Source organism: Seriola lalandi, unplaced genomic scaffold, assembly GCF_002814215.2.
Source record: "Seriola lalandi dorsalis isolate HSWRI2012SDOR001 ecotype SW California unplaced genomic scaffold, Sedor1 jcf7180002053074, whole genome shotgun sequence".
In the NCBI taxonomy this organism is placed as follows: Eukaryota; Metazoa; Chordata; class Actinopteri; order Carangiformes; family Carangidae; genus Seriola; species Seriola lalandi.
Window position 1 is genome coordinate 313545 of NW_019523627.1, and position 19446 is coordinate 332990.

The 19446-nt window shown below is 40.5% G+C and overlaps 1 protein-coding gene across 2 annotated transcripts in view; it reads left to right on the plus strand.

The window, feature by feature from the left end:
- The window catches only part of ppp1r16b (protein phosphatase 1, regulatory subunit 16B), a 71488-nt gene extending 52959 nt beyond the window's left edge, over positions 1-18529 (plus strand). For both annotated transcript variants that reach the window (XM_023400942.2, XM_087172527.1), the window contains exons 4-6: positions 9796-9941; positions 12915-13018; positions 18312-18529. In XM_023400942.2, the coding sequence (XP_023256710.2) occupies positions 9796-9941; positions 12915-13018; positions 18312-18514 (453 nt within the window). In that variant the 3' untranslated portion in view covers positions 18515-18529. The remainder of the gene's footprint in view (positions 1-9795; positions 9942-12914; positions 13019-18311) is intronic.
- The last annotated feature ends 917 nt before the right edge of the window (positions 18530-19446 follow it).

Sequence of the window (19446 nt, forward strand, 5' to 3'; positions counted from 1 at the left end):
ATAATCAAAGTATCCAACTCATCCAAATCAATGCTCCAGATCAGTTTTCAGTGTAAATAATGTCTCACTTGCTCACAAATCAACCAACCTGTGATTTTGAAAAGTTTTTTCTTTCCTTAACTTTAAAACAATCTCCGTATGCGACCAGCTGGAAAGGATATTTTATTGTAGTTGATGTTGGTTACTTGAGGAGCACCATGTCGGTTCGCCTACTACAGGAAGGGAGACGCTGACGTCCAAACTGTAAACAAAAACAATCATCGACTCATTGTTTGTCTCGAGCACAAAGAGTAAACTCACAATTTTATTTCCGTTCGTAACCTCGCATCAAGCTCTGGATGGCGTCTTTATGTGCAGAGCAGAAAACATTTACAGTAAGAAAGACACCAAGTTTTCTTAACCCTTAAGGTGGGGTAACATGTTGATATAAAATAGAAATAAAAATCTGGCCATGCTTTCATCTTTCAAAAGGCTGTCATGCTCATTTATTACATCAGTTTCTTCTCTGCTTCTCTTCCTTCCTGCCCCCTCTCTTCTCATCTGTCTCTCTCTACAGTTGTAGCGTACGTCTCACAGTTTAGGTCCCCTCTCTCTCTCTTTACCTCTTTTCGCTCTGCCTCAGATAACACAGCCATATCTCTTTCCCTCTCGGCTGCTCAAAGCCTAATATTCAGGGTTCCTGCTGGGAGGCAGAGAAAGGAGCAGGCGAAGAGAAAATTGAAGTCCATCAGTCACCACCGGTGTGGCTGGTGTTTTAAAAGCTATGGGCCGTCGGCGGCCAAGAGATCAGATTGACCTTTCGGCTTTGAATGTGTGTGTGCCTGATAATCTGCTATTTGGATGGGTCAGCCTGCACAGTGTCTTCAAGATGAGACCTTTTCACTTGTGCTGCAATTTGACACACACACGCACGCACACACTCACACACACTGGAGGATAGGGACACAATAGAGATACACACATAGGGAATACATAAATGTGCACACAAACACTGTGCTGTTATCATCAGCTCAATGAAGGATTGGAAGAAAGAAATATACTGAAAAACGAGATATGGCTCTAACTCTCTCTCTCTCTCTCACTCTCACACACAATCTTATGTTGGGCTTACTATAGTTGTGAGGGCACTTACTGACTTTATGCATTCCCTTGGCCCTTACCCTAACCTTAACTTAATTCTAACCTGAACCTTAGACATGAATGTACACGTACACACACACACACACACACACACACACACCCCATGTGGCAGACGGTGAGATAAATGAAGGAAAGTGGTGGTGATGTTTCTCTAAATGAGATGTCATACCTATCTAGGGTTGGTTTCACCTCACTGAAATGGGGCATTCATCAATAAATGGCTTGCAGGAACAACTAGCACACACACACACACACACACACACACACACACACACACAGACTCGCACACACACTTCAATATTTACTATGTGAGCCCTTCAGGAGTTAATGTGTCATGAAAGCACCACGATACCTCTATTTCTGATAGAGATGTGTAATTTTCTATAGTTTGTTGGTTAGGTAATGTTGGGATGATGCGGTGGATAAATGGAGTCCTTTTGTTGAATGAAGGCTGTGCTTGCGTGTGTGCGTTTGTATGAATGTGTGTAAAAACAACCTCCTCGGTAAAGCTCCTACACAGTGTAAATGTTGGATATCGCAGCTCAGAGGGGTCAGGCAAAAACAAAAAAAACACCGCAGGGTTGTCTGGAAAGAGCTGTTCTTCCTGGCTCCTCTTTTGCCACAATGTGGCACGTTCTCTCAATTAATCAGTGACATGGAGAATAAAATGATAACTCTTCAGAGATGTAAAATTTATGGCTCAGTTTGCTTCAAATAAAAAAAAAAAAGTGTTTCTTGGATCATCAGTTTCCAACAGTTATAACTTTCCAAGTAAGCCCACTCCTTTTTCTTAGAACTTGAGGCTTTTTCTCATTCTTCACATTGTTCTTCTGTCACTTCTTTTTATAGCTGAGTGCAACATGATTAAACTAAACCCTTCATTATTTACTCTTTGGTAAATAATGAAAGCCTTAAAGAAATTTTAATAAATATGGTGATTTTTTTTTTATTGCTGACAGTTTGATGAGAGGATCAATACCACTCTCATGTCTCTCTAGTAAATATGTAGCTACAGTCAGCAAACAGCTACAGCTACTTAGCCGTCTTCTTTGATTTGTATTAAAAAAAAAATTAATCTCATCTCACTTCTCCTGGGTCGTATGGATTTTTTTCACATTAAAAACTGCAATATTTTTTTTTAAACACACCATCTGTCTTCCCAAAGCCCACACCAAACCCTGAGTGGTGTTCAGACAATTACCACAACTCATTATAGTAACATTCAACACAAAGGAAAAGGTCCTCCCTCATTTTATTTTAGTTAGCCTTTTTCTCACTGAATCTTTCTTTCTTTCTGAACAGTGGCTGCAGCCTTTCAGTAAATATTTTTTATTCCCAAATGACATTCTCATAAAAAGACATCAGAATTGAACGTCAGTCAAAAACAAGACAGTAAAGTACAAAGATCTGTGGAGTAAAATACAACCCAGCCACTTCTGAAACCGTTCTTGCATTGAAAACATTTGTACTCGTAGCGGGCTCAAAAAGTCTGAGATATAAAGTATCAGTACAAAGTATAAAAGTCTATATATTTTTATGCCTTTATTTGACAGTGGCAGTTAAGGTAGGCAGGAAATGTGGGGAGAGTAGGAGACTGACATGGATTGAATTGTCCAGATAGCTGCGAGTCGAACCAGGGATTTACTCTGGGTTTTTACGCCCATGTGGTATGCGCCGTAACCACTCACCTATTGGGCCGTCTCTAATTGATAAGAGGGATGTAACTGAAGATTTGGTTCAGCCTGTGAGGTTTTTGTGGGTCCTCAAGGATATTTTTGGTCAGAACATCCTCTGAGGTGGAGGGAGATGATCTCTTTACAAAAAAAAAAACCACACTGGCCTTATGTTGTCCCATATTTGGTCTGGCTCTTGGTTTTGCTTTGGGACCCCGGTGTTGCCGAGTGGGCCTCGTGACCCAGAACATCAACAGACTGCTGGAGGCACATTTTAAAAGCATTTACTTCAGTGATCCAACCCCTCAAATATTTATGCAGAGATGACAGAGACGAGTTCAGAGATGACTGAGGTGGGCTTTTAACTCGTGCTGTAATGATCGTCTGCAGGATTTGATCATGTCGAGCTGTGTGAGTTGCGAGTCTGCATTCCTGTGTCGTTCCAAACCTTTCATCAGTCATTCAGCTCTTCATTACTTCAGCCTTTGAGGACTGCCAGCTTTGGAGTACCATGTTCCTACACCTAGCTCCGCAAATTCAGTAATAACCGAGGGGATTGTCAGTCTATTCACTCTGTGCACCTGCACCAGGTTTTATTAATCTGCTTTCAATTATTTTTCAGAGATATGATTTAGTGTTGGTGCCCTGTTAGACAATGTGAAGGAGAGTGACAGGAGGGGTAGAAAAAGAGAGGAAATGATGTGCAACGGTGGGGTAAATTATGCTGGAAGCCCAGGAACCATGAATGGAGGGTACAAACCGTACTCCACTGATGTCCCAGCTGCTTGTCACAGCTCGGATTCAATTCATTTAGCCCTTTTAGGTCTAATTCTCAACAGCTGAACTCGGCACCTCGGGTTTCTTCCCTCAGACCCTTTCACTCTTCATGATTTGCATTAGTCCCTTCAGCTCTCGTGAAAATTTAAAGCCTATTTTAACCTTTAACCTCCTGCAGTCTCAGCTGTACTCTCAGCCACCTGGTTCCCGGTTTTGCTCTCTATAACACCTCAGTGCTTCAGTTTCATTGCCAGCCCTGTCACCGACAGCCCTCCTGGCACTGGCCCTGATCAAATTTCAGCCATTCAGTCAAAGTCTCAGCCTTATTTCCTTGTCATTTTGCTCCTCACCCCGAGCCACGGTCCTCTCAGCCCACTGTCGGATCCCAGCAAGACTGTTGCTGTTGTTTTCCAGCCACACAGACATAATCTGGGCCTTTGTCCGGTACCACACTCCCATCTTTGTGTGAATAGTTTTCGTGAAAGGCACATTATTTCATGCTTGCTTCGCTGGCCCGTTGCCAGAACAAGAAGGATGGAAGTGGTAAACAACAGATCTACAGGGCAAGGCTAGGAGTTTAGTTTGGCGGCTAGCTTGTGGGTGTTTTTCTTCAGAGGAACAACTAAGAGATTAGCCTAGCAGTCAGCTATCAGGTGGGCTGTGTATGAGTATGTGGGTGTATTCAGAAAGAGGTTAGGAGATTAGCATAGTCGTTAGCTGGTGTGTAGGTTGCAGTCTCTTGGGTCTTTCTGAAGACATCTGTCATGCCACTGCTGCAGGCTGGAGCTTTAGATGCGAGCTAATCCATCAGTGTATCGGATGCCTTTGACAAGCTTGCGTGTCTCTTAAGAGTCTTGCTCTTGTCAGTTTTATGACGCTGCTCTTTTTTTCTTTTTTTTTTTCCCTGAATTATATCTTCAACTTTGCCAATTACCAGACTCTGTCAGAAAATGAGAATCCATAACTTGTCCTGTGAATTAGCATCACCGTGTAACAAGATGTACCAGTTGACAACTGAATATCTTCATACATGCGTGCACACACCGAGACGCATGGTAAAATTAGGAAATGTGTGACTCACACTCTTATGTCTTTTACTCTGAATAAGTCCTGTTCGCAGCTGTTGTGACATCATTGATACCGGAAGTATTTGGAACAACTAAATCAGTCTCTACTACTTCTGCTTTTAGGTCACACAGCCACTTTGCTGTTTAGCACTCATTCGGTCTCACACATTTTCACATCAGAGCAACTTAATATATACTCTGTGAACAAAACGAGCGATGAGCACATGGTTCTCTCGCACCGTGCCCAATGCAGTTTTCTTCAGAAAAAAATTGGCATCGGAAAAAAAGAGAGACCTCTAAGTGCACCCCCTGCTGTGCTCTGTGGCTGGGACCGAGATCTCCATACTGGAACTTTCATGTATTCCTTTTTCTTTTCACGCTGCCTCCCTACTTTTAGTATCAGTCTAACTCTTTTTCTTCTCATATGCATATTGCAGAGACTTCTCCCCAATCTTAAGCTTTTTCAACTTCAAAAAAAGATCAGGCATGGAGGCATAAATTAGAATTCAAGAGAGTGTGACCAGAGGTTGATGAGGCAGCAGTGTCCAAACCTGAGAAGCAGACCTAATTGCCATTTAGTTTCAGTATGACATCATCTTTATGTTGGCAGTTTTCTGTTTTGACAGTTGTTGGTATTTTGTCCTAATCAACAGGATGTCCAGCTGCCAGCATATTCATTTGCAGTTAAGGTGAGACTATCGACTATCGAGATAATAACATGCTGATTAATCAATAATGTAAATAATCATTAGTTGGGGCCTTGGACATCCCTGTATGTAGGAGTAGCACAAATACAGAAGATTCATTAATCTCAGGAAATCGCTCACTAATCTCAGATTGATCTAAAGATTGGTCGTACCAGACTGAGCAAGACTGCCCTTGAGCTGTGTTGTCTTTAGCAAGGGTGTGTTTTGTTGCATATAAATTCAGAGTTTTATTTTTAAGAGCAAGAATTTATTTCCTCTTTCAAAAGTTTAATTTTAACTTAAAGGCATATGCCGAGTTAAGAGTTATTTGTTCAGTTTTCTGGCACGGGCAGATTGATGATATCACTGTTGTTAATCACTCCTATTGTGATTGGCTCAGTTGTTTTTCCAGGCAGGGGAACATCAATCAATGAGCACAACACCAGACCTGTTTGAATACAGACAAATTTGAGATGTGGGAAGATGGGATTTACAGGTATGGACCCAGATCAAGTGTTGCCAAGGTTTTTGTGTTTTCTCTAGTTTTCCTTCACATCTGTACCTGCTGTCCTGCTTGTTACACAAAGTCTCATACCCAGACGTTAAAATGATGTGCATGTCAGACACTGTGTTTCTTTGGAGGCATGTCATGTAAACAGCAGCCACAGTTCATGACCAAATATGAATTTCTTTTAGTGGTCAGTAAGATTTTTAATGGACAAAAACAACATGGAAATGAGGTGAAAAACCCCCAAAAAATCAAACAGTTCATCTTTTTTCTGTATGATGTAAAACTTTTTTGGAAAACTTTTAGACGCAGATGCAAACAGGCTCTAAATCTTTCTACCTCAACTAAAATGTTACCCACAGGATGTGTTTGTCAGCCAGTCGTGTTTCCAGTCAGTCGAGCGTTTGTGTTTTCCATGCATCTATTTCACCTCTTATCTGTCTTCCTGGTATCTAGCCTCTGCATCTGTGCAGTAATTTCATTTCCTCTCTTCTGTTGTACATTAATTTATGTACTCCACCCCTACACTCCTGTCAGAGCCGCCTTATCTGAGTAGCCTTGGCAGTCAAAGCTACAAAACCCTGGAGAATGCGCACAACCTCCTTATGTAAATGTAGTCTAATAGTCTTTTTTTAAATTGTTGTATTCGGATTAAGGTTTTTTCGGACGGTAGGAAGGCAGAGACAGAAATGGAATACAGGTTCCTGAGAAGAGAGATTGAGGTTTTGTGTTCACATCATCACGGGATGTATGTGGAACCGAAGGTGACAGTCCCAACCAGTGAATCACCTCACAGTCATACTGGTCGCCTTGTCACAAAACAACATGGCCTGTGCTCAGTACATGTTGGCTGGATTACACTTGATGCTGATAATCATAACATTTACTTTTTTTTTTTTAAGAATATCTAATTGCCACAAATGTGTTTTAAAAAAATTGCTGAAGATTTAGTTTCTACTTTCATTTTTCATCCATTGGTGTGTTACTGGTGCTGTAAGCCCATTTATTGTTCTAAAATAATTTGAGAGCATAGCCAAGTCTTAATGATGTGAATTGGATGCTGGAGAGGAAAGTCTGCTGTTGTTGTTGTTTTCATTTCCCAAGGTGATTTTCTTCTGTCTTCAAATCTGCTCTTTTCGTAGCTTTCCTGAGATTTCCATCCTGCTGGTTTATATCCATATTTGTGCCTCTCTCTGTTTTACTGTCTGAATTGCCTTCGCTTCTTCTCTCAGATACTAGAAACCTCTAGAGATTGCACTCCAGCTCGTCCTCCGTGTAAATCCATAAAATAGAGAGAGAGAGGGCGTGTCCTCTCTTCACACCTCAGGTTTATATTACATGCTCACCATATGTAAAGTGTGGTGGAAGGTTCAAAGACAAATGGGAAAGGTGAGAAGTTCTGATTTGGGAAAGTTCATCACTTAGTACAACAGACATGTAACAGCAACTCGAAATCAATTGTTTTTAATCCTGATCACGAACATCCCTGATATCCCTTTTGTTTTAGCCAATCAGAGACTGAATTTGTAACTTGACTTCAAGTTGAATGCATCTAACTACCTGGTATGTTCGAAAACCCATCAGAGCCCCCTGTCAGACATGCACCTTCTGATGTCAGTGATGCATGTTTTTTTGCAAACAAAATTCATCGTCGCACCAATGTTTCTGTAACACTTTAAACATTGTGCAACTCTGGATCTAATGTCGTCAGATTAACATAAAGGCTCCAGCAGAGGAAGCCAGTAATGTCACTTAATTCACAGCTGAAAAGAGTTGCACTTTTTGTCAGCACTTCAACCGCAAGAGATGGCTGTCGCTTGAGATTAGAAAATATAATGAATTTATTCATTCATCCATGCATGTTATTCCTTATGGGTAACTTTATATTTCAAATTTGTATTAGACTTATCAGGTTAAAGCATTTGCAGAATACTGTAACTGTATGTTGCCTTTTCTTGGCGAATAAGAGTGATGACACATTTGCAGGTAGGATGAGCAGGTTGTGGAATAATGCCTGTAACTCAGCTACTTACTACTACTACCACTATTAGTAGTAGTACTACATACTGTAGCCAGATTCTGATGGTGCTGGTATCAGTCACTTTCATCCTTTCTGGTCTGGAAACAAAATTCACTGCTCCTCCATTTATCAGCTGCCAGGAGATAGGGGGAGGACAGTCGCAGAGAGAGCAACCAGCTTTGTAGACATTTTGTTATTAAGCCAAAAAAGACCCACTATTATTAATTTTTTTGTCTGTTGTTACAAATTATAATAATATAAATCAAAATGTTTTCCCGTCAGTATAATTTTATTGATACCATACCACCGTGGGTAGGAATGACAGATTTAAAATAGTAAACAATTAGAGACTTGTGTTCACCTTGTGATGGACTAGTAAGTAACCTGTCCAGGTCTAGGGGTCCTTGCCTCCTTCACAATGCATGCTGGGATAGGCTGCTGCTTTCCAGAACCCTTAACAGAACAAATGGTTTTAAAAATGATTGTATTTATTTGGTTCTTCTTCTTGTTACCTCTATTTTCTCTCTATTTGCTACAAATGTTTTTTTCTCTATGATTGTTTAAATCTTCAGTAAAGTATGCTCTGGCTTTATAATGGGAATAACAGCAGTCACTTTGTCAGAAGAGATTTTGCATTTCATCATGACAGATGTGTCATTTTCATTTCAAAGCAGAGAGTAGAGAGATGACAACACTCCAGTGCTCTTTAGTAAAAACACACAGCTTTTTCTGGGAAAAAAAAAAGTATCTTGACTTTTACTCTTAAGTACACTATACACTGGAGTAATGGAAAGTTTGATAACATGAGACAAATGTCATGAACCAGACTCAAACCCACAACTTTATCAGCAAAAATAATAAAATGCCTGCTGAGAGGCCCCTCTCAGACTTTGGAAACAAGGCTTTTGCTCTGAATCCTCTCTGATTATTTCTGATTCTCCTACTGTGACAAAGTAATCTCGTTCTTTAACCCCATGTCTGTCTATATATATATTGTTTTTCTCTCTTGTCTTCTCAGTCGTCTTTGTTTTTGTTGAGCCGCATGGTGTGAGTGTGACACTCTCACACCAATTAGCTCTGATGGAGAAAACTGCTGTTGCTGACAGCAGCTCCATAGGAGGATGGTTTTCATGGAAAGTTCTCCTTCCTCTCCACCCTATAATAACACCAAGTTTAACAGAGAAAATACTCTCTGTCCCTGTGTCTTTGTCTCTCTCTGCAGATGGGTGTGAGTTATGGGTGCATTTCCAGTTTTGTCTCAGGTCCAGGGAACAACTCACACAAAGGCTGAGATGTCAGACTGACTCTGTCCAAATTGGTTTAATGTGTTCTCCATTTTGCACTCTGCAATACGCTGTTAAAGGACTTTGTTAGAGATGGGGTTTGACTTCTTTATGGACTTCTTGTTCGTCTGAGCTACTGGTGACAAATGAGTCTCTCTTCATTCTTTTCTTGCAGTGATGAAGGTGCTGAAGCGTACAGCATCAGTGCAGCACAACTGAAAATTCACTGTATGAATTAAATGCTACATCAGACTAAAAGCTCCTTTTCAGCCAGCATTTGAAATTTTTCTTCAAACAAGAGGAAATTGTGGATCTCAGTTAGTCACCAGAGTTAACACATTATTTATGAAGTTAAAAAAACAGCAGTTTACAGCAGCAAGTGTTAACTTTGTTACAGCTGACTTTTCTCTTTTGTTTTTTCTCTCATCCCGTCCTTTGGCTGTCCAACTCACTGCCTCTCACTGTCCTACCTCCTTACTTCTTTCTGTCCTCCTCTCTACATTTCATTTATCTCTCCTCACTCTATTTCCTCTGTGTCTGCTCCAGGGTTTTAAGATATCACACTAGCGAGTATTACAGTATCAAAAATTCAACACATCTCTTCTCTCCCCCTTCTTCTTTTGTCCTCTGTCTCTACACAGTGTTGTATAGATAACTATGAGGAGATGGTGAAGATCCTGCTGGACCGAGGAGCCAGTGTTAACGCTCAAGACAATGAGCTATGGACACCGCTGCACGCCGCTGCGACCTGTGGCCACGCAGGACTGGTCAAGATACTCATCGCACAGTAAGTCACCAAGGTTTCCTGCAGTGTTTTATAGGAGGCTTCCTGCCTCTAATATCAGAAGAGGTTCCTTTGTTTTTATGAAATGTAATATTGCGCTTATTAGGCCTCAGGGAAAATGAGCAGTGGTGCCACCTTTCACAGCAAAGGCCACGTATTTAATGAGGGATCGTAACTAAATTGATATCAAGATGAGATGCACCAGAAGCTCCCTGATTCAGTTCAGCAGGTGATTGGTTGATTTATCGATCACATTGTAAGAACACTTCACATTATTTAGTCAGAGCATTGCATCACAGTGTTGTGGGAAAAAAACCTTCAGTTTTTACAAGTACTAATCAGATGGACTATCAATCAATCAATGGCATTATTCAGATGAGGGAGTGGGCAGTGCTTACCACCTCAGTCTCAAGTAAACAGGCATAGCTGTGCTGTCAGATATTCAGGTATAAATGCAACCACTGTCCCCAGTGGGCCACAATAGGCAATTTGTAGGAACCTATGAATTATTTTTTAATTGAGTTCTTGGCAAGAGAAATGAGGTTTTTCCCAGATACAAAAACAACAGAGGATGCAACCTGGAGAAGTGCAGATTGATGGCAGTGCTCCCAGCACTAGAGGAAATGCCAAGCCCACACTAGCAGTACCATAAAAAAACAATACTTTTTTTTTCTTCTTTTTTTTTACAAAGTCAAAGATTGGAAAAAGAGTTGACGGCATGGTGGAGAAATGGCATCATTCTCCATTTTTTCCCCCTGTGGTAAAAGAAGCATAGGACATATTATGACTGGGAGTTATGGTTGAAATCAGTATCACAATAATGTTACGGCATATTTTTCCATTTTCAATATAGAATGTGTTCTGATATGGCAAATGTATATAGTCACCCCATTGATGTTTAAAGGTACTTGTCATTGCCTTCGGGGGTGACAGCTCTTGGTATTGTCATGTTTTATTGCGTGGTGCAGTCGTTCCTCTGTTAATTAAGGCTGGTCAACTTGTCATCCGCTTCTCCGGAGGGATTCCCCCTTGGTCAATGCCTCCGGACCGCCCCTCTGTGTCTGTGCCCCGGTGTTCCCTGTCTTTGGCTGGTCCCTCCCCTTTTGCATCACTGCAATCGCAAGCCTGCCTGGTCCTGTCCTCAAACTGATAAAAGTTGCTTCGTGAAAAGGTCAGAGGCGGCTGTGATTCAATCTGAGCGCTCCGCCTCTGTGCTTGTGTTGTAATGTTAACTTGTGTGGTCTTTTTGGTCTGTAAATTGATGTTAACTCGTTTGAGGCATTAGTTCAGTGATGTCGGGATCTGGTTAATTTGTTTGTTATTTTCATATTTTTCTTATTTCGGCACCACACCTGCAGATAATTCAACTGTCTAGTTTAATGCTAGTTCTTATGGTTGGCTGCTATAGTGTGTTTTGTTTTTGGCAGGTAAAATTAGAATAGGCAGTTCGGTCTTTATTTCGTTTGTTTCAGCTATTTTCGGCTGCAGGAATTCAGTGGGGATTGTTGGGTTTGGAAGCGTGGTTTGTTTTGTTTGTTTCATGATTTGGTGCCCCCCGCAGCCCTTCCCCTTTGTTCTTTGCCTCATTTGATTCATTTTCTGTTGATTATTTGGCATTCAAGCTTTGAATAATTTTGTGAAGGAGCTCTTCCATTATTGAGTGATATTTTGTATTTGTAACCTGTGTTTTTTTGGTCGCTAAGCAGTAAAAGGCAGTACTTGCCTGACTACATCGGAAATATGATGCTTTCCTTATTCCTAGACATCTGCAGGTTGTAACAGAGCTATTTGTAAGTTCTACTATTGCTACATAGCCAACTTTTGCATTAACAACTGTTTACTTACTAGTCTAGAAATGTTGTGAGTTCAACATAAAACTTCATCCCTTTTCTCACCAAGAGCTGTCTCCAGTGGTGGAAAGCAATACCAGCCTTTACTCTTGTCTCTATCAAGTCTTTTTTTGTTTTACTGAAGTTAGCATGCTAACCAGCTAGCCCTGGCTGCTCAGAAGCCGTGTTATATGCAACAATGGCCGAACCACCACCCGCTCAAGGCTCAAATTTTGCTTTGCACAGAATCATTAATTTAGATAACAGAATTTGGCAAAACAATAACATGATATGATGATATCATCATGCTGTGATTCCAGCCCCAGGACATTTAATGATTTACAATTTGAACAAATTTAGTTTTTATTAGTCATGAGTTATGCAAATGCGATTCAAAATTCTTTAACACTGACTGAGGTTTTCCAGAGGCAAAAATGTCTTCTTTATATGACACACCTGCACATTTGGACTGAGTATAGAGTCATATAATCTCATTCATTGTAAACATATTTAATGAGGATTTAATAAGATTATCTGGCATACCAGCAAGACCCATGTACACACATGGAGAGGCGTGTACCGATGCAGACAAGTTAAGATACTGTGTGTGAACTCGCCTAATATTGTTTCTGCCTGTGCACATACAGGGCTGAATTACAGCTCTTATGCAGTAACTGGAAACAACACACAACACACACATACAAAACATACAGACACACTACTGACATCTGTTGACATGCAGAACTTGTCAAACCACTCATCATATCACTTGAACTCATTATCCACAGTGAAATGAGTAATTAAAAACTGCTGAATAATGCAGGTCAACTTGTTCTGGACTGAAAGAATTTAATTAGCACCATCAATTAATGCTTTAACTGAGATTTATTGTGTCATTCCTGTCCAAGACTATGAATTATAGATCAGCAGGTTTCAGTATGTTATAAAAAAAGGTCACAAATTTGATTTTACCAGTCAGTCACTTTTACCCTTTAAAGTGCCTTTGGAGCACAGATAATGGTAATTAAGTACAATGTATGAAACGACTTTTCCTCTTCTAGTCCTCAAGCTAGCCACGGAAATTGTACATTTAGTAACATTTAATATGCCAGATTTGTTTAATTATTTATCTGCTCGTTTCCCACAGCGGTGCAGATCTGCTGGCGGTCAACTCTGACGGGAACATGCCCTATGACCTGTGTGAAGACGACCCAACACTGGACATCATTGAGACGGCCATGGCCAACAGAGGTAGAGTATAAATGCTTGAAGAGACGTCAGACCCACAGACACTGAGGTCCGAGGACAGAGTCTTTTGGATGAGCATCTTAATTCAGTCTCACAATGTCAGCAGAAAGACTGAATAAATGACATAATGCTACTTCTCCATGTGCAGTACAGTACAGTGTCTACCTTCTTCAATATTAAGCCAGTTAGGCTGTCTAACCCTCATAGTCCTTGTACAACATGTTTTTGTGAAGCTGAGAGTCATACTGGTGTAAGATCGAGTCAGTACAACCTGTCCAAGGTTTTCATTCTGGCACATGTGCAGCTTACAGTGATAATGATGTCATACTTACCATCTCAAATTCTCACTAATTTGTTGAAACAATGAGTCCTTGATTTCAGGCACAGGCTGCCAAAAGCTGGCCTCTAATTTCTAGCTGGCTGAAATGACTGTCGCTAGCAGATTTACCTAGCTAGCTAATTGAGCGAATGTTAGCTCCATAAATTGGTTGAAAACACAGTCTGCACTTTTTAATGTTTCTAGCTGAATCGTTTTCAAACTTCAATCCTGTGAAAGGGTTTAAATATGCACTTGACGGCTATTTACATGATATTGGACTAAAAAAACGGAAGCTAAAGCTGCCACGTAGAATACATGTCAATAAAAAAACATCATAGGTTTTTAATTGCAGTGTAAAAGGTACAATCAGATATACACGGTTTGCTCATGTGTTGCTGGTTTTGAAAAGACTAAAAATGATCCTCCAAACTCTTTAAGTGTAAGAATATCGCTCTTGCTAGAGCTCCTTCCACACTGCTTCAGCATGTGAAGGAAAAAAGCTTGACGGACGTGTGTAGTTACAGTAAGATATGATTGGAGAGGGGTTTAGCTAAAGTTGAATGTCACACAATTATATTTGATATATACTTGTTTTTGACCCACATTTCTTTTCTTGTCATATACAATGTAAAGTTTGCTTAACCTATGCAGCAATACATAAGTGTTTGAAGCTTCTGGCACAGGAACAGATTGCTGAGAAGGATGGCAGTGGGGCTGTGACCTCAGAAAGCACTCAGTGTCCCACACAGTCTAAGGATTGACACTTCAGGGAGCTCTGAGATATTCACAGTACTCTCACTCCCGGCAGGATGCAGATTGCAGTACTGTATATTCCTGCTGTGTCACTGTAAACAGTCCCAGTCGGCTCACTTTGTCTGTGTGACATGACTGAGAAAGAGTTCAAGGAGATCAGTGCTGGCATACGCATGGATGCACATCAGTGATGAAGCAGGGGAAACTCGCACTTGTTTCTGATGTGTTTAAATTTCTGTTTGTGTGATACAATCAAACACCGACATAAAGAAAGTCGCGGTGACGTTATTTACAACCAGACTGCTTAACATAAGCTCTTGTGTTGTTTTTGTTTTCCAGTCTGCAGTTACATCTACAGGCAGGAGTGCGTGTGCATAGTTGGCAACAAGCGAGCAAAATATGTGGTTGCAAGGGCTTTGATTTTAGAAGAAATATTATGGTATGAATGTCCAGATTGACTGCTACAATGTGGTTGGTTTATAGGAAGAGGAATTTTGGGACATGACACTTATTCGCTTCCTGACAGTCAGATGAAAAGATTGAAAGCATGCTTAAAAAAACACGAAAACTTCAATTTGTTCTTTTACGGGAGGTTAATGCTGACCCCAGTAAAACGACTATATCAAGGCAAAAAGCCTCCTAAACCTTTCCGGCAATTTTACAGAAAGTATTTCAGATGCTTGTCTTGGCGTCTCATAGACAGAAAGTATCCCCAGATGAGCTATTCTACTGGGGGCAGTCCCACATGTGTGAGGCTGTGGGTTGCTGTCGATTTAGCATGTATTCATGCTAGAGGAGTTGCAGCAAACAACAGAGGGTTGAAAAGTGCTGGAATTTTCCTTGGTCAAGGTGCCCTTCAATATTGCACTAAAGCCCAAATGTTTCAGTGGCGCTGCTTTGTGGTAAACAGCAGAAGGCTGTGAGGAGGCAGGGTGGTGCTGGAGAGCAACATGAGCTCAGTCATATTTCCCTGGATAATTAAAGGTCAGGAAATCCCTGTTATGATAAGCACTGTATTGTAAACAAGTGCAGGGTTAATGATTTTGATAGTTTTAGCAGTGCAAATAGGACACATGACAGCCATTGTGTGGGTCGACTCCTGAATGTGAGACAGTATTGAAAACCAACATACCGAGAGAGAGAGAGAGAGAGAGAGAGAGAGAGAGAGGGGGCTTGGAGAGAGAAAACAGACACTCGAAAATGAGGTTCTCAGCTTACAATAGGATCTCTCCAGCCGCAGAATACAGATAGCGGTACACTAGGTGAGAAGAATGATTATTAAGCCGATCAAAGGGAGAGCGGCACTGCTAATTGCTCCCATAATGTTCTCAGCACTGTACTGCTGGATAAGACTTCTCCACAGGGATGGGCACATGGGCTCTCTCTCTCTCTCTCTCTCTCTCTCTCTCTCTCTCTCTCTCTCTGTCTCACTCTCACACACACACACACACACACACACACACACACACACACACACACGCATACACACACACACACACACACTTTCACAGCAGTTGATATGTAGCATTGACTGATCTGACTCCTCCTTGATCCTCCCCTGTAGAGCCCAGTTCATCCGTGATGAGCCGCAGCGATAAGGCGAAAATGTCTACCAGGAATTAAACTGGTGAAAGAGAGTTGGGAATGTAGACAAAGTCAAATCCATTGGCTGCACAACTGACACAGTTGATGAAATTTTGTTGAAAATTGAAGACTAATGGAGGGATGAAAAATAGCATTTCTGAAGGATTATTTTAAAGGTTTCAGTGCTGAAATTATTTGTTGATTTTGATAATCGATTTGTTGTTCAAGTAATTTGTTCAGCAACATTGCTTTTCTCTTTTTCACATCACTCAGTTCAATATGTGTATTGAACTCAACAGTCCACTATCTTTATATCTAGAACTAGTGGTCAGGCAGAGCAATGCATTTGGAGACAACACCTTGGGCTCTGGGAAGCAACATTATCTAATTTGTCTGCAGATCTTGTGTGACCAATCAGTTTAAAACAAATTTAAACTTGCTCAATAAAGCACAAAAATACGATTACGATAAGATTTTATCCACAGACCACAGGCTTTAATCTGCTTTATATCATTTTAAATTGAATATCTAGAAGTTGGTCTGTTGGTGAAGCTAAACAAAACATTTACAGAGATTTGCAGGAAACTGTGATGGATATTTTCCCCCAGTTGTCTGACATTTTATAGACTGAAAGACCACAGCAAGAAAAATCAACACACCATTTAAATACTGAAAATAATGATTGGTTGTAGTCCAATTTAGGTTTACTGCTCACTACCCTTCCTGGAACTACAGTCCTTGGTGAAAAGGGAAGTAAACCTACACGGAGCTAATGTGGGATGAGTGAGTGCTAAATAGCACCACTGACTATGATAGGCCATCACAGGTGATAACAAATCTGTCAGCGATTCAGTCTTAAATCATTTGCCATTGCAGGACACAGCTACACTTGAAGTTTAGCTCAGAAAAAGCTGGTCACAGTTTGTGAGGAATTAGGTGCTAGTTCTGTTCCACAAACCCATCTTTGTTCCTGATGAGATCCCAGGATCAAATTGCTCTTGTCTGGTTATTTATGTGACAAGATATGGACAGTTTTTCTGTTTGCTACATTTGTTGCAGTGTGACAATGAGGAATGTTTGTTGTATTTACCTTTTTAAATCCTTTGGGGTGTTGTGTTGGGCATCACTACAAAATATGACAGAAACAAGGCTGGTGAGACTGATTCTTGCAGGAACAAACGACAGAAAATAGAAGAAAATTATACCTGGAAGGGTGCATTTCATTTACGTCGACAAAGGGGACCATCATCGCGCCGTTTCCTGCGCCTTTAAATACCCTCCGGCTGTGATTCTGATTGTGAATTCAGAGAGAAATACCACTTTCCCCCTTCGCCATTTTTTAGCACCTCTATCACGATGACTGGCCATCACATGTCAGTGTGCTGCTGAAACGAGTGTGGGGACTGTGAAGCAGGTATTTAACTTTAAAATGGCAGGTTGGAAGCTAGAGTGTTTGATGGGTGGATAGATTTAAGACAAGATTAATAAAGGTCATAGAGCTCAAATACTGATAGTAAAATATGCACAATTAGGTGATGCCTGACTACTTCTACTTTTTATTTCAAATTAAATCTCAGGGGATTGTTTTCCATGCTCGACAAAAATCCCTAAATAACATAAAAGAACCTAAATTACCAACTCGTGTGACTTTTCCAACTTTGAAATTTCCAGCTGCTTTCATTTAAAGGATCATTAACCTTCTCCTCCGGAGAAATAAATAAAAATGTTTTTTTTCTCATGTTTTCTCACAAAGGAATGTAATCTTATTTGCATCCACAACACTTAAACTAATTTATTGTAGCTTTAGACCTCATGGGCCTTATTCATCCTTCAAATAACTCACATTTAGTCCCACGTTGCAAGAATATAAGAGTTCTGACTGAGAGGCTGTTTTCATTTTCATATTGTTAATCGGACACTAATTTAAATTTGCTGGACAGTACAGTACATCACTGCTGAGCCGTGGAAGGATAAGTTTTTCCCCGAAGTGTGGCGGTCACAGTATTGAGTCCTACCTGGCAGCAGAGCGATGGATTAACAGAAAAATTTAGAGTGGTTGTGACAGCCAGAATCACCAGAGCCTCAACTGGGCCAAGCACCACAGAACTTTGCCAAAAGATGAAAGGGAGGCCAGCATGAAAGAAAACTACTGTTTGTCACCCAGAGAAAATTTCATTTCTTTCAAATATTTAAAATCAAAATATGAATGCTGTACACAGCAGCTCTGTGTTGATCTTAAAAATGGTGTACCCATTTGTCAGAAAGTAATCATGTGAAACTTAATCTGTTTGTTATAACCATTAACATTATTTAAATTCTTTATTTTATTCAGAATGCTATAAATTGCTCACCTTTAAGTTTGGCTCTCACTGTGCCCATTATAGACCACTGTGATGTGACAAAAAAACAGTGTCTGCTGCTGTCTCATGAAAACGTCCAGTCTACTTTAAAATCTAGAAAAAAGCTTTCACTTTTAAAGCGTTATGTCCCCACTCTATCCCACCTGAGTTGCTGCTCCACCCCCCATGTGCCTCAGATTTAAACTGCCCCTGTCAGCATGCAGCGGTCATATATTAAGGCTGTCAGGAAATGAATATCCCTTGTGATGAACACTCTCCTTCCTGCGTGTGTGATTGACAGGCATCACCCAGGAGATGATCAATGAGACACGAGCGTCAACGGAGAGGAGGATGCTGGGAGACATTCAGGAACTGCTGAGACAGGGAGAGGAGGTCAACCAGCAGGACTCTCAGGGAGCCACACTGGTAAGAGACTGTTCTCTCCGTGTGTTTGTGTTTGAACCAACTCAGAGTTGTGGGCAGCACACGAGCCCTCAGATTTAGGCTATATGGTGTCCCTGTGTAGAAAACTGCAGTTCAAACTAGGGCCACCTCCAGTAGCAACAACAGTAACATGCTGCTTACACAAAATTCTTCAGTATTAATAATCTTATAATGATGTCATATGAATTAATAAACCAGTACTTTACAATAGGACATACAAACTAGGTCTGACTTTCTTACCTCTGTGTTTGTATCTCTTTTACCATTTTCAAATGAATCATAATTAATGGGCTTGCATGAAATTTGATCTGAACTTAACACTTTCCTGCCACGATCGTTCTAACCAAGCAAAAGCCTAGCAGTGACAATATTACTTAACACTCGAGAAACAAGTCTCTGTGACTTCCTCAAACCAGAAAATTATGCCACTAAAAGCCTGTAAGCTGTTACAGGTGTGATGTCTGAGAAATTGTTGCAGAGACACATGTAACTCTTGTCAGATGATCAGGCTTCTTCACACAGTTAAAAAAAAAGGAAATGGTGTGTAAATATTCAGAGGACCATCTTTATTATAGATTCACTTTTTAAAGATTAAGTGCTCTGCAACACTGGCTCATGAGGCTATAATACCTTCAAAGCTAATCAGGCATTTAGAAACTCATTATAATCTTCTTGAAGGCAAATCAGCTGTATGATTTTCAAATGCTCTGCAGATATAAACCTGATCTGTTCGTGAACACCGAATACACCTGCAGTCATAAAAAAACATGCTGTAGCGATAAATTAGAATAAACTTGTAATGATAAATATGTATGCCATAAGGAAAAATAATAATGCATTATATGAGAAGTGACCACCAATCATAAAAGCTAAATTTCACTGTGGAATGCATAAACCAATCCAAATTAGTGCTATCACAGCTGTTGAGTGAGACAGTCACAGCTATCTGAAATGAAACACAATCTCCCATGAGTCTAATAAATGAGCAAAAA